Source organism: Ovis aries, chromosome 23, assembly GCF_016772045.2.
Source record: "Ovis aries strain OAR_USU_Benz2616 breed Rambouillet chromosome 23, ARS-UI_Ramb_v3.0, whole genome shotgun sequence".
Classification (NCBI taxonomy): Eukaryota; Metazoa; Chordata; class Mammalia; order Artiodactyla; family Bovidae; genus Ovis; species Ovis aries.
In genome coordinates, this window is record NC_056076.1 from 35,468,567 (window position 1) to 35,493,874 (window position 25,308).

The 25,308-nt window shown below is 36.4% G+C and overlaps 1 protein-coding gene across 2 annotated transcripts in view; it reads left to right on the forward strand.

Moving 5' to 3' along the window:
- The window catches only part of ROCK1 (Rho associated coiled-coil containing protein kinase 1), a 123,804-nt gene that overhangs the window by 12,347 nt on the left and 86,149 nt on the right, over positions 1-25,308 (forward strand). Inside the window, exon 2 of one of the 2 annotated variants that reach the window (XM_004020488.5) lies at positions 22,383-22,464. The exons of the other annotated variant lie outside the window; for it this stretch is intronic. Coding sequence (XP_004020537.1) covers positions 22,383-22,464 — 82 coding nt within the window. The remainder of the gene's footprint in view (positions 1-22,382; positions 22,465-25,308) is intronic. 2 annotated transcript variants of the gene reach the window in all.

Genomic DNA, 25,308 nt, shown 5'->3' on the forward strand with positions numbered 1-25,308 from the left:
TTTAATCTGCAAAATGAGAATCATGATAATATTTCTTCATAGGTTTAATCATGAGGATTAAGTGAAATAATTTTTTTGCAAGTTCCCTAAGTCCATCCAGGGGTTGAGAATAGTTACTCCTTTCTTTGCTATGCTTTTATGTTACAAATTTGATGAAGGTTCCACTGTTAGAAACACTAGTACTTGGAAACTTGGGAGAAGAGTAGGAGATTCTTTATTTCAAATGTTTCTCAAATCTGCTCTTTGCTTTCTGTTACTGCTGCCCTACTTAAATCCAAATTTTCAACCCGTGTTCTTGGGTTTAGTGGGACCATCTCGAAATTTGCCAGTATAGTTCATACCTGTGCCTTTCTTTTTCTTAACTTTAGTACTTTTGGTCATATGGTCTTGGCTTATGTCTATACTTAGTCTTAATTCCTACAGTTCTCCAAAACAGACTGTATGTTCCAGGTGGATTTTTCTCCGTCTCCAGCATGTGCCTGCTCTTTCCTCCTAGGCCTTCTCTTTCTCTCCTTTTGAGTTCTTCTCAGTGTCGTCTTGAGTTCTTCTCAGTGTGGTCTTTGCCAGTTTTCTCATCTTCGTAGTCTAACATAAGTCACAACTGTGTTACATTGCTATTTTCTCTTTTGCATTTCTGTAAATACTTGTAATCTGTCTCAGGTAGTTTAGAACTTGATCAAATTATCTTGTGTGAGTCTGTCTTAAGGTCTTAAGTGTTCTGTTCAATTAATATTTGTTGTAAATAGTTATTCAGTGACCCCCCCCCCCCCATTTCTTTCTCAGTGAATTAGTTAGGACTCTGTCAGTTACACACAATAGCTCTCAACTGCAGTTTTCCTAGGCAAAAAAAAAAAAAATTTTTTCTAGAGTCAGGGAACCTGGTCTCATTTAAAATAAAGGTTCAGTTGAACTTGGGTAAGAATTGAAGCTTGGACCTCAAATGCAGGCAAGCGTTCATTCTCTTCTTGCTTTGTGTTGTCGTTCTCTCATTTATTAACACAGTAACTAGCGTTAGACACTTGTGGAGGATATGTGTGCCCAGAGCACTGGCTTTATTTTTAACAACTTCAACTACTGACTGTAAATCTTGGGGTCTCAAACCCAGCGCTATGGAGCAAAAGATGCATCGATTCAGCTTGGGTCAGGTGCTCACCCCCGTGATAAGGATCACATGAGGACTGTGTGATTGGGGAGGCAGTTCCCAGGAAAAGAACAGTGGGGGAAGGCAGTCTCTAACATCGTCTTCTCCCTTTTTATTTTTTTGTTTGATCTTGGATCGATTGAACTCTCTTCAACAGCCATTTCTTCAGTCTGTGAAATAGAGTTAAACGATAATTTATTTCAGAGGGTGGTTGTAGACTTTAAATGTGATCATCTTTAAAGCAGGAGTTTGAAACCTCATAAACAGTTGTGAGAATAAATGGCTGCCCCTCGGTCCCTTTTGCCCTCGTGTCTTGCGCTCCCCTGGCCTGGCCCCAAAGCCTTTTACCTGTAGGAGTTAATCCTGCCATTGTAGGTTGTTAGCTGTCTTTTGGCATTACCCAACTCAACCCACTCCCCTATAGCTTTTCTCATCTTTTTGAGTAGAAGAGCATGCAGAAGTTATGTAAATATTTAATATAATTAAATGAATTATAATTACAATCTAAATAAAAACAGTAGGCTTATTTTTGTAATTGTGGCATTCAGGCTCTGTCCCTGTGCCTTCCTTACTTATGGTAGGGGCCAAGTAGCCATTTAATGTAGTGATTGAAGGCTAAAAGGGCCTATGGAGATTCCACTCCTTTTACTAGGGATCTTTATTGTAACAGATTGAAAACTCAACCCCAATTAACTTAAACAACAACGAATGTTTCTTGCCTCTGAATAGATGATAGATTCTAGCTTCAGAAATGTCTCTTTTCTGGGCCCAGACAATGTGACTGGGAGCTAGTTTTCTAAATCAGCTATTTTAGGATTGTCTCCTTTCTCAGATACATAACTCTTTGTGGTTGTAAGGTGCCTGCCACTAGGCTCCACGACTGCTTGTTCGGGTCCAGTGGGAAGAAAAAGTCTTTTCTTCTAACCGATCTCTGGACTGGATCCTGTGCCTGTGTCTTAATCAGTCACAGTGGTCTGAAGAGTGGTGTGATGATAAGTGTAGGTTTCCACCCTGTGCTGTAGTCTCAGAACTGGGAGAGAGTCAGCTTATCCCAAGGTAAGTGTTCGAGTTGCATGAAGGCAGGATGAAAATTTCAGTTTCCAAGATAAAGGGAGATGATGACCTGCTGGGCAGTCCCAAAGAGCAGTAGCTCCTCATCAAGAGAAACCCAAGTTATGATAATTTATTCTCCCTTATCATTTTTGGAAATGCTCTTTTTAAAAAACTAAATTGTTATCTGTGTTAGAGTTAGAATAAGTATTGTCAGCTAGTTGCCAAAGACCGCCAGCTTAAGACCATAGCTGGGATAGCATTTTGTCCTTTAACGAAAGGATACCTGAATGCTGCTTTGCTTTGATGATATGTCTTTGGATAACTTAGTGAAAGAGTTCCAAATGCCTGTTCATGGATCAACCACGTCAAAGCCAAATACAGATTCTGACAGTCCTCACCACGGCCTTACCATATGAAAATTGGAGTTGGAAGATGTAGTACGCTTGAGGGTCTGGGTGACAGCATAGCCAGGTTGGGAGGACTGATTCAGTTGCCCAGGAGCTACACATTAAGCCTCCTGCATACGGTTGACTTGGTCTCTCAAAAGAGATTAGAAGTTTACTGTTCCTATGAGATTAATATTTTTTCCTAAAGGAAAACGTTTAAGTTGCTTAAGTAACTCTTGACCTTCTGAGCTATTATATATTGAGATACTGATGCTCAGCACATAAACTCCATGAGAGCAGGTACCTGATTGTCCAACTCACTGAGACACTAGTTCTGAGAGCAGTGCCTGGCATATTTTTAAGCTTTCAATAAACATTTGTTTGCTGTTGAATTACTGGAAAATATTTTTGTTTCTGTGATGAAATCCAGGATTGGCTGACTTGAGGTTAAGAGATAGGTATAATTGGTAATTGATTTAAATCTAAGCTGTATCTATTTTAAGGGGGTAATATATTTTAAAACTATAAGTGGTATGTGTAAAGGAATAGGTGGGGTCCCCCACACCCCAATATCTTTTACTTTTAGATGAGAGACCAAAAGCCAGTGATACTCATTTTTATAACTTTGCACTTACTTTATTATTTTATTTAATCTTTACGACAGTTCCATGGGCTGGCTGATGCAGATATTAATCTTTATAAATTAAATTAAACCTTAGAAAAGGTAAATGAATTTCCCAGCATACAGCGTATCATCAGTAAGTGGCAGGCTTTCTGATCCTGACTCTGTAGCATAGTGGAAAGAGCATCAAAGTTGGAGATAACACAGCACAAGAGAGATCCTTCCACAGCACTTAGGAGAGTGCTTTGAACACAGAAGGTACAAAGTGAAAAACATTTAAATTGAAAGGTATGGGGGTTGGTAGACAACAGAGTAGGGAAGGTGAGATATGTAGTAGTAGGAAAAAGATCTTGCCAAATGTTTATTGACAGTGTTGGAGGGGAAGGTAAGTTCTGTAGTATTTTACCTCAGAAGCAGTCGTCTAGAACTTGATTGGATAAGGGATGGAAGTCAGTTCTTTGATCAAAATGCAATGTATTTATTGCAAGGTTTAGATAACTTTCTGCTAAAACATATCTTTGTTGGATTTGACATGACTGGAAAGTTTTAGTAGGCAATCCAAGCTATGAAGCATGGCGATCTGAAGTAGAAGAAAATGATTATGATGGTGAAGATTAGTGGCACCATCATGCACGATACTTTGACAGTAGACAGTAGTAACATTTTACTAAATTGGCATGAAATAAGTGTCAGACTTAATTTTTTGGGTCTCCAAAATCACTGCAGATGGTGACTGCAGCCATGAAATTAAAAGACGCTTACTTCTTGAAAGAAAAGTTATGACCAACCTAGATAGCATATTCAAAAGCAGAGACGTTACTTTGCCAACTAAGTTCTGTCTAGTCAAGGCTACGGTTTTTCCTGTGGTCATGTATGGATGTGAGAGTTGGACTGTGAAGAAGGCTGAGCACTGAAGAATTGATGCTTTTGAGGTGTGGTGTTGGAGAAGACTCTTGAGAGTCCCTTGGACTGCAAGGAGATCCAACCAATCCATTCTGAAGGAGATCAGCCCTGGGATTTCTTTGGAAGGAACGATGCTAAAGCTGAAACTCCAGTACTTTGGCCACCTAATGCGAAGAGTTGACTCATTGGAAAAGATTTTGATGCTAGGAGGGATTGGGGGCAGGAGGAGAAGGGGACGACAGAGGATGAGATGGCTGGATGGCATCACTGACTCGATGGACGTGAGTCTGAGTGAACTCCGGAAGTTGGTGATGGACAGGGAGGCCTGGTGTGCTGCGATTCATGGGGTCGCAAAGATCCGGATATGACTGAGCGACTGAACTGAAGATAATAGGATGACTTTGGGAAAATGTTAAAAAAAATTAATATCTGTGTATTTGGTGAAGGGATTACTGTCCTGTAACAGAACTGAACATTCATCAGGGTCAGGGGTAGAGGATTGACTACTGAGAGGTATGAGGGATACGGGGTGATGGAAGTGTTCTGTGTCTTGATTGAAGTTGTGGTGGTGGTTATGCAGCTGTTAGTTTGTCAGAATTCACTGAACTCAAACCTAAAATGGATGGATGAATCTTGCTTTACGTAAATTATTCCTCAATAAACTTGACTTTTTAAAAGAGAAAAAATGCTCATTTGGTGAAAGGATTAGTAGCCCTGTGACAGAACTAGCATTTGTTTGCTACTGTCAGTAAGGTGGTCTTGGACTATGAAGGATGTGTCTGTGCATGGCTTCAGTTATGTGTATGTATGTGCCACTTGGGAAGGACCTGTGCTGACTAAACTTTGAAGTATGATTGAAAAACCACTGATACTATTTGTAGCCAGTGATAAAATTAGGGCTTTTAGGTGAAAATTAGGATTTTGGAAAACCTGTATTTGCTACCGTGAGCGTGACAACTTTCCAGTACCTAAAAACTTTTGTCATGTAGTTAGTTGGTGGTGACATTAATAAATGTGATTTTTCAATATAGTGTGGTGAAATGTATCAACATTTGGAAGAGCTCATAATGTAGTTGGCCAATATTTTCTAAATTACCAATTGTAAAATCATCTATTAGTACAAGATCCAAAGAGTACAAGAAGTTCATTGCTGCAGTTTCAGATTCCATCTTGTAACTGACTTTTTTTTTTTGGTCATACTATGTAGCTTGTGGGATCCTAGTTCCCCGGCCAGGGATCAAACCCAGGTCCTGGCAGTGAAAATGCAGAGTCCTAACCACTGGACCACCAGGGAAGTCCCTAATGCATTTGTTTTTAAAAATCCTTTCTGATGATCTTTTAGTCAGTGTGCTAAAACAATTCATATTTAATGTAGTATTAATGCATTTGGTTTCTTTCCCATTTTCTTACATATTTTGTACAGTTTCCCTTTGTTTTTGTTTCATTTGCCTCTTTCTTGCCTTCTTTTGGATTATTTATACTTTTTTTAGTATCCATTTTAGTTTATTGTGTTTTTGATTATATATTTTTTGTGTGCGGTTTTTCTTAGTGGCTGCTTGGTATTCTAGGGATTTCAATATACATGCCTAACTTTTCACAATATGCTACCACTTCTTAAGGAATGTAGAAACCTTACTGCTGTAAATGCCCCTTCACCCTCCCTTATGTTGTAGTCATCTTATCTGTGTCAGCTGTGTGCTTATTCGCTCAGTCGTGTCCAACTCTTTGCAACCCCATGGACTATAGCCTGCAAAGCTCCTCTGTCCATGCGATTTCCCAGGCAAGAATGCTGGAGTGGGTTGCCGTTTCCTTCCCCAGGTTTCAGCTATACCCACTGTAAATCCCATAAGAAAATGTTATAATTTTTGTCTTCATTGGTCAGATGTATTTTAAATAACTCAATAGGAGAAGAATAGATACTTACATTGGTTGCTCTTCTTTCTTGCCTCACGTTCCAAGTTTCCTTCCACTGTCATTTTCCTTCTGTCTCAAGAACTTCTTTTTTTTTTTTAAGTTCTTTTACAGCAGGTCAGTTTGCTATGATTTTTCATAGTTTTTCTTCCTGTCAGGCTTTTAAAAATTGTATTTTTATACCTGAAGGATATTTTCAGCAGCTATAGAATGTGGGTTGACAGTTCTTTCCTTTTGATACTTTAAAAATGGTGTTCCACTTCTTTCAGAGCTTTCACATAGTTTCCAGTGAGAAATTTACAGTTGTCCAATTTGCTCTTCCCCTGTAATTAATGTCATTTTTCTCTGGTTGTCCTCCAGGTATTTTCTTTGTTTTTGGTTTTCAGCAGTTTGATTATGATGTAGGCTCCTTTGGGATTATCCTGTTGGGTTTCACTGAGCTGCTGGAATCAGTAGTAAACATGGGAAGTTTTCAGCCTTTGTTTCTTCAAATATTTTTACCACACCAAACTCTTTCTCCTTTCCTTTTGGGACTCTTTAAGAGCACACATGTTCCCTTCTGCTGTTTTCCCACAGGTCCCTGGGGCTCTGTTCATTTAAAACCTTTAATTTTTTTCCCCTGTGTTGACTAGATAATCTCTACTGATCTATCTTCATGCACAGGCGTACCTCGTTTTATTGTGCTTGATTTTATTGCACTTCACAGATACCACATTTTTTACAGATCTGTGGCAGTGCTGTGTTCTGCAAGTCTAGTGGTGTCATTTTTCCAATGGCATTTGCTCACTTTGTGTCTTTATGTCACATTTTGGTAGTTCTTGCAATATTTCAAACTTCATGTGTTATGGGGATCTGTGATTAGTAATTCTTGATGTTAGTACCATGACTATTGAAGTCTCCAGTGGTACTTTTTTTTTTTAAATCAATAAGGTATTTTAAAATTAAGGTGTGGATATAATGTTTTTCAGACATAATGTTATGGCACCCTTAATAAACAACAGTATAGTGTAAATATAAGTTTTATGTGCACTAGGAAGCCAAAAAATTTGTGTGGCTCACTTTATTGCAGTATTTGCTCCATTGTGGTAGTCGGGAATCAAACCCACACTATCTCTAGGGTTTGCCTGCATAGTGAATCTTTTCTCTGTCATCTCCATGCTGCTGTTGAGGTTACTGAGGGTGTGTTTTCCTTTTTGGTTATTGTATTTTTCCCTTCTCAATTTTCCATTTAGTTCTTTTTCTTATTGCTTGCATTGTCTAACCATTAATTTTAAGTGCTTGCCTTATTTTGGGGAGCGTTTTAATAATAGCTGTTTTAAAAGTCTTTGTTAGATAATTCCAACCTTTGTGTCGTTTTGCTGTTGGTGTCCTGTCATTCATCTTTCTTCTAATTTTACAGGATGTTACAAATTAGTGCAGAGAGGTCTAGTGCTCCCTTCATCCAGTTTTCCTCAATGCTTATATTATGTGTAACCTTGGTGCATTATCAAAACCAGAAAATTGTAGTTGGTTCAATGTGTGTTTATAGTTCTGGGCCGTTTTTTCATGTTGAGATTCCTGTAGCGACTGCTGCAATCAAGATACAGAACTAATGCATCACGGCAAAGTTTTCCCAGTGTTACTCCCGTATAGATGTAGCCCCCCAAACTTCACATCCCTAACCCTGGAAACCGCTAATTTGTTCTCCATCTCCATAATTTTTTCATTTGAGGAATGAAAATCATGCAGTAAAATCATACAGTAAACAGCCTTTGAGATTTTTTTTCTTTTTTTACTCCTCATAATGCCCCTGAGATCCATTCCTGATGTTGCAGGGATCAGTAGTTGACTCCTTTTTAGAGCAGGGTATTATTCCATAGTGGGCTTCCCAGGTGGTTCAGCAACCCACTCCAGTACTCTCGCCTGGGAAACCCCATGGACAGAGGAGCCTAGTGGGCTATAATACATGGGGTTGCACAGAGTCAGCCATGACTGAGCAACTGAGCATGTTCTTTGTGCCTCCCAAAGGGGCATTATTCCGTAGTATGATGTACTGCAGTCTGTTTAGCCATTTACCTGTTGAAGATAATTTTTGTTGTTTCTATTTTTTGGCTGTTAGAGATGAAGCTGCTGTGAGCATTTGTGTGGAGATTTTTGCATGTACAGTGTTTTCATTTCTCTGGGATGAACGTCCATGAGTGCAAATGCTGGTCATATGGTTTGTTGTTGTTCAGTTGCTTAGTCATGTCCAAGTTTGTGACCCCGTGGACTGTAGTACACCAGGCTCGTCTGTCCTCCACTATTTCCTGGAGTTTGCTCAAATTCTTGTCCATTGAATTGGTGATGCTGTCTAACCATCTCATCTTCTGCTGCCCCCTTCTCCTTTGGCTTCAATCTTTTCCAGCATGAGGTCTTTTCCAGTGAGTTGACTCTTAGTATCAAGTGGCCAAAGTTTTATGGAGCTTCAGCTTCTGCATCAGTCTTTCCAGTGAATATTCAGGATTGATTTCCTTTAGGATTGACTGATTTGATCTTGCAGTCCACTGGACTCAAGGGTCTTCTCCAGCACCACAATTGTTGTTGTTTTGTTGCTAAGTTGTGTCCGACTCTTTGCAACAATGTGGACTGTGGCTTGCCAGGCCCCTCTGTCCATGGGATTTCCCAGGTAAGAATACTGGAGTGGGTAACCATTTCCTTCTTCAGGGGATCTTCCCGACCCAGGGATCTAACCACAACCGCAGTTAGAAAGCATCAGTTCTTCAGTGCTCAGCCTTCTTTATGGTCCAACTCTCACATCTGTGCACGCACACCTGGAAAAACCATAGCTTTGACTGTATGTACTTTTGTCAGTCATATGATACTGGTTACAAAGCTGTTTTCCAGAGTGACTCTCCCATTTTATATACCACCCTGCAATGTATGAGAGATTCTGTTTCTCTGCATTCTTGTCAGCATTGAAATTGTAACTGTTTCTCATGTTGGTTGTTGTAATGAGTATATAGTGGCTAATGATACTTAGTATCTTTTCATGAACCTATTGGTCATCAGTACATCCTCTTTGGTGAAATATCTGTCTATATCTTTTGCACATTTTCTAATCAGATTATTTTTTATTGTTGAATTTTGAGAGTGATTCAGGTATTCTAGTATGTTTGGTTTGCAAAAAAATTTTCCCCAGTATTTGGCTTATCTTTTTATCCTCTTACCTGAATCTTTTGCAGAGCAAAAGTTAATTTTTACAAAGTTCAATTTATCTAAATTGAAAATATTTAAAAATATTTTTGTGTCATGTTTCAGAAACTTTCACTCAGTTTTGTAGTTCTCAAAAAATTTAACAGTTGTTTTCCTAAACACTTTTAACGTTTAAACCAGTGATCCAGTATGAGTTAACTTTTCTGTGAGGTAAGAACTTTAGATTGAGATTAACTTTTAAAATATTCAATTTTCCAATACCGTTTATTCAATTCAGTTCCTTCACTGAATTGCTTTTGTATCTTGTCACAGAATCACTTGGCTATACTTGTGTGGGTCTATTTCTTGATTCTCTATTCTGCTTCATTCATGTATACAGTTGGCCCTCTTTATCCATAAGTTCCACATCCACAAATTCAGTTTACCACAGATTGAAAACATTAGAGAAATCCAGAAATATTCAAAAAGCAAAGCTTGTATTTGCCTGTAGTCAGCAGGTATTTACATGGTGTTTACGATGTATTTACAACTATTTACGTAGCATTTACATTGTATTAAGTATTATAAGTTCTCTAGATGGTTTAATCTAGGATGTGTGGATGATATGTGCAAATGCTGTGCCTTTTTAGTTTGTTTGGTCGCGCTGCACAACTTGCTGGATATTAGTTCCCTGACCAGGGATCGAACCCAGCTCTGGCAATGAAAGCAGTGAGTCCTAACCATTGGGCTGCCAGGGAATTCCACTGTGATATTTTATTTAAGGGACTTCAGCATCTGTGGATTTAGGTATTCCCTGGGGTCCTAGAACCAATCTCCTGGAGACACCAACAGAGGACCATATGTCAGTCCTTCCATGCATAGCGCACTGTCTTGACTGTTGTAGCTATGTGAGCCTTAAACTTGGGCAGAGTTATTCTTCCACATAATTCTTTCTCAATGTTTTTTTAGCTTTTCTAGTTCCTTTACTTTTCCATATAAATTTTAGAAAAATTTTGCCCATATCTACCGTATGTACGGAAACTATTGCTGGTAATTGATAGGAATTACGTTAAACCTTAATGTCAGTTTTGGGAGAATTAATGTCTTTATCATGTTGAGTCTTTCAGTCCATGAATGCTATGTCTCTCAATTTATTTAGATCCTTTTAAAATTTCTTTCATCAATATTTTGTAGTTTTCAGCATAAATTCTTTGCATATTTTGTTAGATTTTTTCCTCAATATTCCTCTACCTGAGTAGATATAAATGACATTCTATTTTACATTTTGGTTTCTCCATGTTTATTGCTAATATATAGGAAATACAGTTGTTTTTGTGTATTAACCTTACATCTTATGACCTTGTGGAACTAACTTACTAGTTCTTGGTGTTTTTGCTTGTTTTTCTTCTGTAGTTTCCTTGTGATTTTCTGCATAAATGATATTGTAAATATAAATGAATAACTTTCTTCCTTCCTGATCTGTATGTCTTTTATTTCCCCTACTTCATTGAGCTGGCTGTAGGCTTCACTGATGTGTTGAATCAGAGTGGTGAGAGAGGATATCCTTGCTTTGTTCTTGATTTTTGAGGGATATCATCTTTTTTTTTTCTTTGCCATTAAGTTGGATGTTAGTTTCAGGGGTTTTTTGTAGATATTCTTGATAAGTTGGGAGATCGTTCACCTCTATTCCTGAGAGTTTTTCTCATAAATGGGAGCTGGATTTAATCAAATACTTTTTCTGCGTCTGTTGATATCATGTGATTTTTCTTCTTTAGCTCGTTCATATAGTGAATTATATATGAAGAGTACTTTTAAGATTTGCTCTCTTAGCAACTTTCAGATACTCAGTACAGTATTGTTAACTATAGTGAACGTGCTGTGTGTTACATCCCAAGGGCTGAAAGTCCAAGCTCTTATTTTACAACTAAACCCTCTTTCCATTCTAGTCCAGTATCACTTCTTTGAGCAGCTAATGATGGTTGTTGCCTCTGTGTGTGTGTGTGTGTGTGTGTGTGTGTTTGTGTGTGCATTGGAATGTGAACATGGGCTAGCCATCGCTGTGACTGAAGAAGGAAGCCTCTTCAGGCTTGAGTCATTCTTAGCTCAGGGGTCTTCATATAATGAGGTGACAGCCACTCTGCTTTCTCAACTGCTCATACAAGCTGGGGAGGCTTCAAAGGAAAGAATCCTTTCCAATCATAAGTCTGAGAGCTTTGGTAGACATGTGCCTCCACAACCTTTCTTTGACTCACAGAGCTTTGAAAAAGCCCCTTTAGACCAAAACACCTGCATCATGGTGGTCTGGTACATGGGTAGATGCCTCTGATTTTATCCTTGGTGACTTATGATGTAATCTTATGTTCCAGAATTAGAATTTTAAAATGAAAGTTCATCATATTCTTCGAACCAAATGGTGGAAACAGGCTTCTTTATCTATAATGCTTTTGTGTGTATTTCTTTGTATATCTTTTTTTTCTTTTGGTTGCTGTAGGTATTAGACATGTATAATTCACAACGTTGGATTGGTGTTGACATTTTACTGGTTTGAGGAAAGGATAGGAATCTTCTTTGTGTTACTTTAGCCTCCTAGTATATAATATATTCATCTTTAATATCTATATAAAATGAGAAATAATCAGGTAATATTAAAATTTTTTGTTTCAGCTTTCAAGAGGATGAAAATATATTGTATTTTCCCCTATTTTTACTTTTTCATTTGTTCTTTCTGTTATCCGAAGATTCATCCTTTTATCATTTTTGATTTGAAAATTTTCCTTTATTATTGTACACAACTATACTTCAATTAAAATTTTAAATTATTTTTAAAAAATAAATATATAAAAAAGAATTTCCTTAAACTGTCATTTTAGAATAGATCTGCTGGTCACAAATGTCTTAGTTTTTTGTCATCTGAAACTATCTTTTTTTGTTTTTTGATATGGAATTCTACTTGGACAGTTTTTTTGTTGGTTTGGATTTCTTTGGCTATGTCCTATTAGTTTCTTCAGTTTAGAGGCTTAGGTCTTTTGCCGAATACAGGGAGTTTTTAGCTTTTATTTATTTCACGCCTTTCAGTCCCATTATCTTTCTCTTCTCCTTCTGGGCCTCTAGTGACATTAAATCTTACGATTATGTAGGTCTCTTGAGTCTTTGTTCATTCCCCCCACCCCCAACCACCTTTGATCAAGGTTTGGCTTTGTGAAAATCTGTATAGGAACTTTAAGAAGATAGCAACGAGCTGTGTATTTTTTTTAAATTATTTTATTTTTTAATTCAACAACAAATGTAACCATTCTGAAAAAATATTCCACATTTTAACTACATGTGTTGATTAGGATGACATGAAGCACACAGGCAAGTGACTCATTTTGGTGCCTTTAAAAGGAAACACTGCTTTGCATCCCTTTCCTCTTTATTAAATAGTCAAGATCACACACTGGTGCTTGTTAAAATAACCAATAGATTTGGCTCTTTGAAATGTGCAAACCAGTGACAGTGAGGACTCTGAAAAATGAAGATTCCACAAGCCATTTCTGTGACTCATCAAAAGACTTCAGACTGGAAAGGAAAAGTGCATTTCATTTTTTATTAGTCAATATAGTTGGCTGGAAATCAGTTTGTTTTTCTCACTTTCATTTACAAAGTCACTGGGCTGGGTTTATTGGAAAATATTTTCATAATACTGCTAACTGAACATATGACGTGTTTTATTTTTCCCCAAAGAAACGAATCAGACACTTGAAGGAAAAATTGGAAAAATAAACTCTCTTCCCCCAAAATAAAGCCATCTGAAAGTTTCAAACCATCTGAAAGTTTTCGCTTATTCATGCCCACACAAAATCTAGCTTGTGTTTACCTGTATCTGTAAACTGTTAAAATGATCGGGAGGAAAATCCTCTGTGAAATTATCCATGAATATATTTTTATGACTTCTTATGATGTATCAGTTTCTTACAACAGCCCTACATGGTCACATTTCACATGTGATAGTTATTGTTGTTATACTTATTTTACAGGTGAGGACCTTGAGGCTGTGAAGGGTTAGGTAACTTGCTTAAGATTACATGACTATCAAGTGTTCTCGATTGGAATATGACTGGGTGCTTATGACGTGATACTGTTTACATAGAAATATTTTTCTTTTTTAGAAGGTTGATGTCTCAGCTCTGTATCTTAATTCTGTCCTCCCTTAGATTTTTTTGGAACCTCACTTAATAATTTTTATTCTATAAAAATATATCTCCTCTACCTAAAAGTTTCTCATCAAATTTAAATTTAAATCATGCAAGCTTCTAATTTTTCTCACTTATTTTGGCCATTATTTCATTTGTTCCTTTTCCACTAGCTTTTCTACCCATTATAAGTTGGTTTATGCCCCTTCCATCCTGGGGTCGATAGTAACCTTTAAAAGAAAAGCTTCCCCAGGAGTCTCACTGTAGCTTTTCTGGGCCTAGGTGGTCTTGTACATCTCTTCTGTAACCTCTTGCCTCAGGTGTCTGTGGGGTTTGCAGTCTTCTGGTAGCTTTTATGAGCTTTGCCCCCACTGCTTTGTCTCTCTGTATTCTTAGTTGCACAGAACAGAACGGTCCTTGTCCCTGTCCTTCAGACATCCCTCGGATAGGTTGAAACAGGCACACACAGCAGTTGACAAATGTGGTCTCACTCTGCTCCCTCCAGTTCGAGGTGGGGGAAGTGGGAACCAACCTGTTACCTGCTCAAGACCAAGACCCCGACTCTGGGAGAGAGTGGGGTAACAGTGAGTAAACATGTCACAAAATTTCCTACCATTTGAATGTGGCTTTTACTCCATGGGATATTTGCTTTTTTTTGCTCTAAACATTTGTTTTCCTGAACTACAAATTTGGTTTACAGAGCTGCTGTGTAGGGTTGGTTTTTTTTGTTTTTTTTTTTCCTGTAGGGGAACAAGAGTTTGGAGTTTCCTAGTCCACCACTTTGCTGATGTCCAATAGTGGCTTCTAAAAAGTTGTAGCAAAATACGTAGAATATGTAACTTGCCATTTTAATGGTTTCTAAATGTACAGTTCAGTGGCATTACGTTGTTCTGCAGCTATCATCAGTGACATTTTAATTACAAATCGTTTGGCTCCTTTTGCATTTTTCATTTTAGTTGACCTCCCTGTGGCATTTTGCTCTGCTCTTAAGTTCTCTGCAGTTTTTTCAGCTTTCGTGACACTGTTACATCTTCCTTCCCCATCTCTCATTGCTCGTTGGTCATATTTGCTCTGCTTGTCTTTCAGATGTTAATGTTTCTCAGAAATCTATTATTCACTCTTTTTCCATTTTCCCCTTGGTTTACACTTGCTGGGTAATTGCATCTGTTATCATGAATTTAAATGTATTCTTATGACTTCCAAACCTGTATCACAGCCCAGTCTCTCTGTTGAACTCAAACTCATATTTTGAACTACCATCTAGTTAACCATAAAGTGGTAGGTATCCTACAGGGATATCAAGTTCAGTATATCTAAAATCTTTATCTTTCCTCTCCAAAATGTATTCTCTGCCTTGGTTAATGAAGTCACTCTCTACTCACCTAAACTGGAAGATATTCATTCTCAATCCTTCCTGTCCCTCTTTCAGTCATTCTTCAGACTCTTTGGCTTCTAGTGCTCCATTCCTGTTGCCCCCGTTTAGTGCAGACTTGGATCTTTTTGTCCCTTATTACCACAGTGTGCTCCTGACCACTCCCTTTTCCACCTGTTGCTTCTTTTTTTAATCCATTGTCTTTATCATTGTCAGACTTTAGTAAAATAAAAGCTAGTCATGTCACTCTTCCTCTCCCCGAAATTCCTGTGGTTCCAGTAACAGAAATACCAAAATTCTTAGCCTGGTATACACATTCGTTAACCCATCCTCACAGCATTGTTTGCTGCACCACCTCTTCTCATATCTATGGACCCAGAACATCCTATTCTCATTCTTTAAATTTTTCTTGCCTTTCTTCTCTTTAGATTGCTTTATCCCACCTCCATCTTGCTCTTTTCAAATTCTCTTCTTTAAAGATCAACAAACTCAAACAAATGGAGCCTAATTAAACTTAAAAGCTTTTGGACAGCAAAGGAAACCATAAACAAAACGAAAGACAACCTATGGTCTTGGAGGAAGTATTTGCAAATGATGCTGCCAGTAGTGAATTAATTTACAAAATATGCAAACAGCTCATACAGCTTAATGTCAAAAAAACAAACAACTGAATCAAATAAATAGAAAACCTAAGAGACATTTCTCCAAAGAAGACATATAGAGGGCCAACAGGTACATGAAAAGATGCTCACCATTGCTAGTTACTAGAGAAATGCAAGTTAAAACTACAACTAAACTTACAATAGTCAGTGGCCATCATTAAAAAGTCTACAAATAACAAATGTTGAAGAGGGTGTGGAGAAAAAGGAACCCTCCTTACACTGTTGATGGGAATGTAAATTGGTGTAACCACTATGGAAAACAGTATAGAGGTTCCTTAAAAAGCTAAAAATAAAGAGTTACCATTTGATCCTGCAGTCCCACTCCTGGGCACATACCTAGAGAAAACTAATTTGAAAAGATGCATGTACCCCAATGTTCATAGCAGCGCTATGTACAAAAGTCAAGACATGGAAGCATTAAATGTCCATCAACAGATAAATGGATAAAGATGATGTGGGGTGTGTGTGTGTGTGTGTGCGTGCGTGTGTGTGTGCGTGTGTGCGCACATACATACAGTGGAATATAGGATAGTGGAATATTACTCAGCCATAAAAAATGATGAAATAATGCCATTTGCAGCAACATGGGTATACCTGGAGATTATCATATTAAGTGAAGTAAGTCAGAGATTGAAGGACAAATGTGATATAACTTATATGTGAAATCTTAGAAAATAATACAAATGAATTTATTTACAAAATAGACTCATAGACATAGAAAACAGGCTTTTGGTTATAAAAGGAGATGGGGGGATTAGGAGTTTGAGATGAACGGATACACTCTACTATTTATAAAATGGATAGACAACAAGGACTGGGAACTGTATTCAGTGTCTTGTGATAACCTATAATGGAAAAGAATCTGAAAAAGGATAGATATATATGTAACTCAGCCACTTTGCTGTACACCTGAAGGTAATACAACATTGTAAATTGACTATAATTCAATATAAAGAATGGCTAAAGCCATTCAGCTCATATTTCATGTCCTTTATGAAGCTCCAGTTAAGCAGTCTTTTCTCTGTTTGTGTACTTCGTAATACTCAGGATCCCATATAATTTACTTTTTATACCTACTAACCAGTGAGTTCCCAGAGACAAAGTATTTTACTGTTTTTATCATCAGTATTATTACTACTACTACTCTTTCTGTTTTCTGAAGGCAGACTTACAAATAATTATAACAAGTACAGTAATTCCTGAAGCAGGAAGTGCATAGGAGGTGTTTTATTTTTTAACATTTTCTCAGAGTGTTGGGGAAGGCAGCACAAACATTTGAAGCAGTGTGCATATAAGAAATATTCATGTTCTAGCTGGGGAAAAGAGCAGGTAAGAAGGCAGCGGGGTAGACTGAGCAATAGGAGGTGACTCTAGGACAGATACATGCATGTAGAGAAAAATGAGGCTGCAAAGGTATAGTTTGAGATTGGTTGGGAAAAGCCACAGTATGTTTAATTAACTAAGTCTTTGGAATACTAAATTTTTTGTTGTATAATTATCCTAGGATGCACTGGCATGTATATAGTAATGTCACATTGCTTAAACATATTTTAGTTTAATATCAGAAGTTGTTAAAATTCCCTCAGGAAATTCTTTTTCCATTTTCATATCACTGCTTAATTTTGAGAAATTTCTTATCTCTTTACGTAAGAAAGAGATTAACATGGACCCAAAGTATTTTCTTTAAGTGGTACACCGACTGTCATCAAATATTTGACAATAGTCAAGAAAATGTTTTTGATTTTCAAAAGTCCTTGTTTTACTGCCTTAGTTTTAATTTTTTTTTTTTTTTTTTTTTTGCAGAGGGGTAATAGTTTCTCAAAAGCTTATTTAGAATAGTAACGATTTTGGTTTTGAAATTTTTTTTATACATAGTATTTGTTTCTTTCCTAGTGCCTTTATATGCTTGTACTTTATAACAAGTGTATTATTACTAATGGACCTAATCTTAAATGATATTTTACACGGGAATCTTACTTTTGTAATTCAGAACTATCCAGAGACTGAAGTTTGCAGTGGTGTTAAGTTGAATAATTTCCTCCTGCTTCTTTCTCTTTTACTTAAACTCTGTTGTGAGGTAACACAACTAGTGCTTTCCCCGCTCCTAATACCAGCTCTTTTTAAGACATATGAAATGTCCATTCTTTAGAGTTTCTTGCAAAATGTTATAGTTGTTGTTAATTATGGTTGCCTTTATCTGTTTATGTGAAAGTTTTCAACGCTTCTCTAATGTGACTAGTTTCTTTCAAAATACACTGCCATAACTGGTGTACTGCTGCTGCTGCTAAGTCGCGTCAGTCGTGTCCGACTCTGTGCGACCCCATAGATGGCAGCCCACCAAGCTCCTCTGTCCCTGGGATTCTTGGGGCAAGAATACTGGAGTGTGTTGTCATTTCATTCTCCGTTGTGTGAAAGTGAGAAGTGAAAGTGAAGTCGCTCAGTTGTGTCTGACTCTTTGTGACCTCATGGACTGCAGCCCACCCTGCTCCTCCGTCCATGGGATTTCCCAGGCAAGAGTACTGGAGTGGGGTGCCATTGCCTTCTCCAACTGGTCTACTGTCATTGTTCAAATATACATAGCAAAGGATTTAACTTTTGTAATTCTTTGACACTTGACTCCTCTCTATAATAATTGATTATTATGGGAGGATAATAATTAATGGTAATTTCTGTTAAGGTTCTGAATTCTGGTACTAGAATATGGACTTTAGGAAGTGGCAAGCCTTATTCTCCATTATTTTACAGAACTTCAGAGTACTGAATAAAAGTCAGAATTCTTTGTCCTACTCTAAGGTAGTATTACCTTGTGTAGCTTCTCTACTTCATTAAAATGGAAGCCTGCATCCCTCTCCTCAACCTCAGTGTTTTGACTCCCCTTATAGCCTCTGTTGGTATATACCTTAGATTATGCTAGAAGGATACCTTCTTGCCCATTTTATTTTCTCTGATAAAAAAATACAATTTTGGCTTATGAATGATACTGAAAAACTGTATACTGTCTCCTACAATTATAAAATCAAAGTATATGGTGATAGGGCCAGACACCTAGTCCTAATGACTGTATACCAGTTAGTGGAGGCTGCTAGTTTTCCATTAACAAATGCATGCTTGAATTCTATTGTTAAGACTAGTTAGATGCATTATCTTTTTTTTTTCCCAAAAAAACCCCCCAACTTTTAACTATATATGGGATTTCTACACTCAGAAAGTTTTTAATATCATGACCTGAGATTTACTCTTGAGGTTTTATGACCACATGACTAAAATACATATTTTCTCTTTATGTCATTTCTGTCAATAGTGAGACTAACTTGTAGAGCTTTCAGATGTCAGCTAGAGAAATAAAGAGTGAAAAGTGGAACTGTTTAAGGGTCGAATACGTCACTCATTTAACTCTCACAGAGCCTGAGTTGTAGTGAGTTATTTCCATTTTATAAAAGAGAAAACTGAGGCTCAGTTATACAAACGGTGTTTACCAAAGAGTGACACTTTTTGTCAGCCCCGTCTTGCCCCTGGTTTCACTGTTTGAATGGATGATTCTCTTACCCTTTTGGTGCAACAAGTCCTATATCTCTTACATTGGCATTTAATGAACTCTGTGTATTTCAGGGTGCTTTAGGTCACAAGAGGGGCTTCCCTGATATCCGCCTGCAATGCAGGAGACCCCACTTTGATTCCTGGGTCGGGAAGATCTGCTGGAGAAGGGATAGGCTACCCAATCCAGTATTTTTGGGCTTCCCTTGTGGCTCAGCTGGAAAAGAATCCGCCTGCAATGCAGGAGACCTGGGTTCGATCCCTGGATTGGGAAAATCCCCTGGAGAAGAGAAAGGCTACCCACTCCAGTATTCTGACCTAGAGAATTCCATGGGCAGTTCATGGGGTCACAAGGAGTTGGACACGACTGAGCGACTTTTACTTCATTTAGGTCACAAGAATTAGAAGATCCAATGTAAATTGAGTTAAACCATAAGGAAAATGTATTATCTTGAGATAGAGTGGGAAGGATAGTTTCCAGAGTAGGTTAATTCAGTGGTTCAGGAGCAGCATCACAGACTCGGGCTCCTTCCATCTTTCATGTCTCTTGTCCTCATTGTTTAGCTTTGTCTCCTGCCAATTTCCCTTGAGGCCCCAAGGTGGCTGCTGTTGTTTAAGTGTCATATAGAGATATGACAGTTTCTCATAAAACGAGAGACTATCTGACATGTATCTCTTTCAGGAGAGAAGAACCTTTTCCCCAGAAACCTTTCTGTAGGTTTTCCCCTCACATTTGATGTGCCAGATTATTACCATGTTCCTGTACTTCAGCTGAACACTGGCAAGAGTAATAGGCCTCTGTGTTTAGCTTAAATTAGAAGTGACCTCCTTGAGTTGGAGATCTCTCCCTTCATGGAAGCTCATAGTTTCATGGAGAAAGGTGGGTTGCCCGAACAAAATCAAGATTAAATTAGGAAGGGAAGGTAGAAGGAGGAAATAGTTGGGGTAGGAGAGCCAACAGTATCTGCGATGCTGTGAGTAAAATGCCTTGCTCAGTTCTGGGGCTCAGCTTAGTCGTCGCATCAGAAATCGAGCTGTGGAGATTAAAGTAAAAAATAACTCTAATGTAAGGTAAGCTGTTTGATTTCATAGGTAGTTTGGGGAAGGTCATGCAGAAGAGGGCATGGTGGCGTACTAGAAAAAAATGTAGTATTTTGACTCAGGACACTAGGTTTGAGTCCTGACCAGTGTACTTTCTGGTTTTAATTAGAAAAATATGACCTGTGATTTTCTATTAGTTTTTAAATGGTACTTCTTGGACTTAAATATACACGTTTGGTCTCAATTCCTAACTTCATTTTAGAGATACAGGGTTTTTAAATCATGTTTTTATCATGGTCATGTTATTTCTGTAACTATTAGACTAAGAGTTCGTATTTTGATTGTAACACAACTTACTAACTAGCTCTGTGGCGTTGGACAAATCAGTTAATGTTTCTGATTGTTATTTGCCTTGACTATGAAATGTAGTGGTTAATTAAACAAGGGATTTTTTGAGTTTTTTTCCTAACATTTAGTAACTTAAAAAAATTATTTGGAGTAAGATTGTAGGTAGTTTTGCAGTATATTTATTGGAAAGAGCGTGTTATGAGTAAAGTTTAATGCACATTTCCCTCACTTTCTAATGTTTTATTCAATATTAGAAAACAACTTAAATTGTCATAAATTTAGATGTTCTGGAAAGTGTCTTTGGAAAGTGTCTTTGGAAGTAGGAGCTCTTAAAATAGTAGTTATTATAAGATGTAATAATATGTTGATTTTATTACATTATGCTTACTTGTATTTCTTAGGACTGTTTATCAAAATTTGACCTAAAATTGTGGGGCTAGTGTTATTTGCATTACTCTATAATCTATGCAATTTTTTTGGAATGACATGGTCTGTTGAAACTTGCTATCTAATAGGGAAAGTGTTATTTCGTGAGTAATATAATACATTTGCTCTGGAGCAAAAAAAAATCATTGGTTTAACATACATTTTATGCCCACTTGTTCAAGACATTCTGGAAGATGCTGTGGGAGAAAATGAGATGTTAACTGCGGTTTCTGCTTTAAAGAGTTTAAAATCTAGTCAAAGGGGTGTATATACATTTAATTTATCTTGTCGTAGAAAATAGTGAATTAATATATTTATTGATTGGTTTTCAATACAAGTAAAAATTCTCATCTCTTTATTGTAAAAATCATTAACAGAAATATTCAAATACTTTATGAGACCAAGAAATGTGTCTCAAGGATAGATGAACCTGTTCTGGTGGGGAGACTTTTTCTCTGAAGAAAATCTGTGCAAACCTCTGAATTCTAAAAAGCCAGCAGTAGGGTTAGTTGGTCTCTTTAGTCATCTTCTCCATGATCAGTTTCCAACCTAAGCAGTGATATATTTTAAAACCTATAAAGATTTGACTAGACTTTTCAGTTTCCTAGGGAAATATTTTAAGTATTCTAAAATAGCTGGAGTTATTCATACCTTTGAGTTAATACAAAGTATATCTCCCCTAGCTTCTATTTCTCTTTCAGACTTTTATGAACATGACTGTTCATGGTCTCCAGATGGTGTGTTTCCCTTTGCTGCTTTTTATTTTTGGGCTTTATTGTAGCAAACTAAATTTCCTCAGTTAAATACAATGAAGATGACTTGGGATTGTCTGAATGTTTCCCATTTGGCACATGATAAGATATAATCTGAATAGATGCATTCCTACTTCAACACTGATTGGTACACCTTCTCATTGTCCTGCTCTTGCTTAGATAATACTTAAATGTCCCCCTTAAAAGTAAAAGTCCATGTTTGTCCCTTACTAGTGGTTGTTCTAAAAAGTGTTTCAAAGAAAGAGAACCCAATATATTTATATACGAACCATAAAAATGTGTCTAAATGCAGAATTTATTTTACACTAAACTTCACATTTTAGGAGCTAATGTTTGATACTACCTTATAAAATATTTGTAGTCCAGAATGTAGGTCATTTGTTTTTTATGAATGTTTGAAATAAATAAATGCAGTAGTTAAAGGAAGGTGAAAAGTAAAATTTCATGCCCTTATATGGAGAAAAGAGCATAAGTTGAGGTCACTTGTAGCCAGTTTGTGGTAATTTTGCTGCTCCTCTGCCTGGGAGAGTTAGAGAGTGAAAACTCTGTTATCAGTGATGTCCAACCTTTTTGGCATGAGGGACTGATTTTGTGGAAGACAACTGCTTACTTCTACTGTGCCGCCGGGTTTCTAGCAGGCCGTAGACTGGTACTGGCCTGGGGGTTGGGGACCTCTGCTCTGTATGAAATAAAAATGAGCTTTCTCTTCTTCCAGTACTCATGTAACCTTATAGAAGGTGTTAAATGAATACAGGATGTGTGAGAGAAAGGCAGATTAAGCAGATTAAATGTTAAAGCGTAAGTTTTATTCTTTATACTCATGAAAGAGGAACTTGTTCATAGTGTGATCCAAAAAAACTAACTTTGTTTGTTTGTTTATTTGTTTAGGATGGATTGGATGCTTTGGTATATGATTTGGATTTTCCTGCCTTAAGAAAAAACAAAAATATTGACAACTTTTTAAGCAGATGTAAGTAATTTTTTGTAGAGGTTAATGCTAGACTATATAAAATGAAATATTGACTTAGATAATTCAAGCCCTTTTTTTTCTTTCTATTTACTCTGGCTATTTCATCAATAGTATCTACATCAGATGAGAAGGAAATAGGAAAGAAACTTTGTCAGTTTGAGTGCTTATCAGGAAAATCTAAAATATCTTGCAGAGAAGGGAATAAAAAGTAAATGGTTAACATAAATATTTTAAACATACATGCATATTGAATTTCAATAATGTTTTATTTATTCTGTTTTTCTTTTATAAATGAATTAGCTGTTATATTTTAATACCTGCAGGTTAAGAATTGATTACATATGAAAAGCCCTCCTAGCTGTAAGATATGAATTTTCTTCATGAAACCTGGTGTATACTTAAGTTTGACAGATGTTCTTTTATAAAAAGATGTTTATAAGATTTTGATATTAGATATTTTGTTTAAAATTTGATTAGAAAACTTAATAAAATAGTTTCAAATTTTTCATCTTAAATAATTGATAATAAGAATTTTGGTCATAAAATCTTCCCCACTCCATTTTTAAAAATCTATTCCTAAACTATACATATTGATACAGTTAGGTTGAGTTTGTTGTAGTATTATCTGCCAGTTTGGGTTATGTATGTTTTGTTGGAAAAGTTTTATTTTTCTAAGTAGTCAGATCTTTTTAACTTTAGATTTACTTTCTTTTATCATTTCTACACTTTGAAATCCTGCCTCAGAATTTTACTTATCAATCTTTTGGGTTTCTGTTTCTGTCTTTTTTATAAAAATATTTTTTCAGCCTTAATTCTGTTTTGGAATATAATGCCAGATTCTGAATAGAGAACTTTTAAACAAGTTTTATTAATTTCTCACATCTTACTGATATTGCAGGAAAATTTTAGTGCTGTTTAATTTGCTTCACCTCCTTACTTAACAGTAGAGAAGAACTAAAAAGATGGAGAAGCTTGACCAGTTCTTTGATGGGAGGCAAAAGTATAATTGCTTGTTAGTACAGAGAGTAGAGGGGTGGTGGGAGAGTATAGTTTGGTGAAGTAAGATCGCAAGAATTGGAACACATTTTAAAAAATCGATTACTGATTTTACTATGCAACATTGCTGCTTTCATAATATTAAGTTTGCCTTTACATTATATTTTGTAAAGGAGCCATAGTATAAATGTAATAAGTAAAATGAAGATAAAAAGCTAAACTATGTAAACTGATTAACCTGTGTAGTTTAGTCTAGTTTTTAGATTGAAGAAAAATACAGAGAATAATATTAAAAGTTTTAGCGATTCATATCTAGCCTTGTTAAAATTTTGACTGAGTAGGATTTATACCAGGATTGCAAAGTTCATTTAAGGTTCAAATATCAGTTTGTGTATTAACATATTAAAAAGAAAATCCATAATATCATCTTAGTAAATATAGGAAAAGCATTTGAAAAAATTCAGTATTCATTCTGGGTTTGCAGATGTCTCTCTGCAAACTTGGAATTGGAGGAAAATTTCTAATGCTAATAGGAGAGGCCACAAAAAACCTATAGTTCAGATTATATTTAATTGTGTATGACTACATGCTTTCCTCCAAGAACTGGGAAAAGGCAACTCTGTCTTCTTTCATTACTTCATTCACTGTTGTCCTGGAAGTTTTAGACAGTGAAATAAGGTAAAAGGAAAAATTATAGAGATTAAAAAGGAAGAATTAAAATTTATACAGACAGCATTTTTTTTTGGTACAGAAAATCCTCAAGATTCTACAGAAAAACCTACAAGAACTTATCATTGAGGTTGTAAGCTAGAAGATTGATAAACAAAAAGCAGTTTATTTCTATATTTTAGCAATAAGCAATTTTAAATAGACCTAACAAATATAGCACCACTTACAGGAGAAGCAGAAGCATAAAAAATTTAAGGATAAATTTGACAAAATGTGTGTAAGACCTGTATACTGAAAGTGATTTCATATACTGAGACAAATGAAAGAAGACCTTAAAAAAGATACTCAGTGTTGATGGATTAGATAATTGAGTATTAAAATGTCAGGAATTCCCCAGCCAGAGTCCATGTGGTCTCAGAACCTAAGCATGCTTTTTTGTATAAAGTAACCATTAATTCTAAAATTCATATGGCAATATTGGGTCTGGAATAGCCAAAACAATTTTGGAAAGTAAGAACAAAGTTGGAGTATTAACAGTGTTGAATTTTAAGATCAGGACAGTGTAATGAAATGAAAGAGTAAACATATAGATAATAGAACAGAAATAGATCCATACATATACAGTCAATTGATTTTCAACAGACTTGACAAGGGATTTCAATTCCTAATTCTTACTTTACAATATATGCAAAAATCAACTTCAAATGTATCATAGACCTAAATGTAAGAGCTAAAACTAGTAACCCTTCTAGAATAAAACATAGAAAATATATAGGATTTTAGTTAGGGAAGAATTTCTTAGATGGGGCACAAATAGCACAGACCATTTTTTTTTTAAGATTGATGCTATCAAAGTTCAAAACTTTTTCTCTTCAGAATTATATTGCTAAGAATATGAACAGGTAAATCACTGACTGGGAGAATATAGTTGCAAAGACAAGTGAAAGAGGAAAAGAATCTTTTCAACAAATGGTGCTCATAAAACTGGATATTCATATGCAAGAGAGTGAAGTTGGACTTCTCTTTCACACCCCGTACAAAATTAATTCAGAATGTAAAACTGTAAAACTCTTAGGAAGAAACATAGGCATAAATTTTTATGACGTTGGATTAGACCATTGTTTCTTAGATATACACCTAAAGTACAGCGGCAGAAAAGAAAGAAATAAATTGGGCATC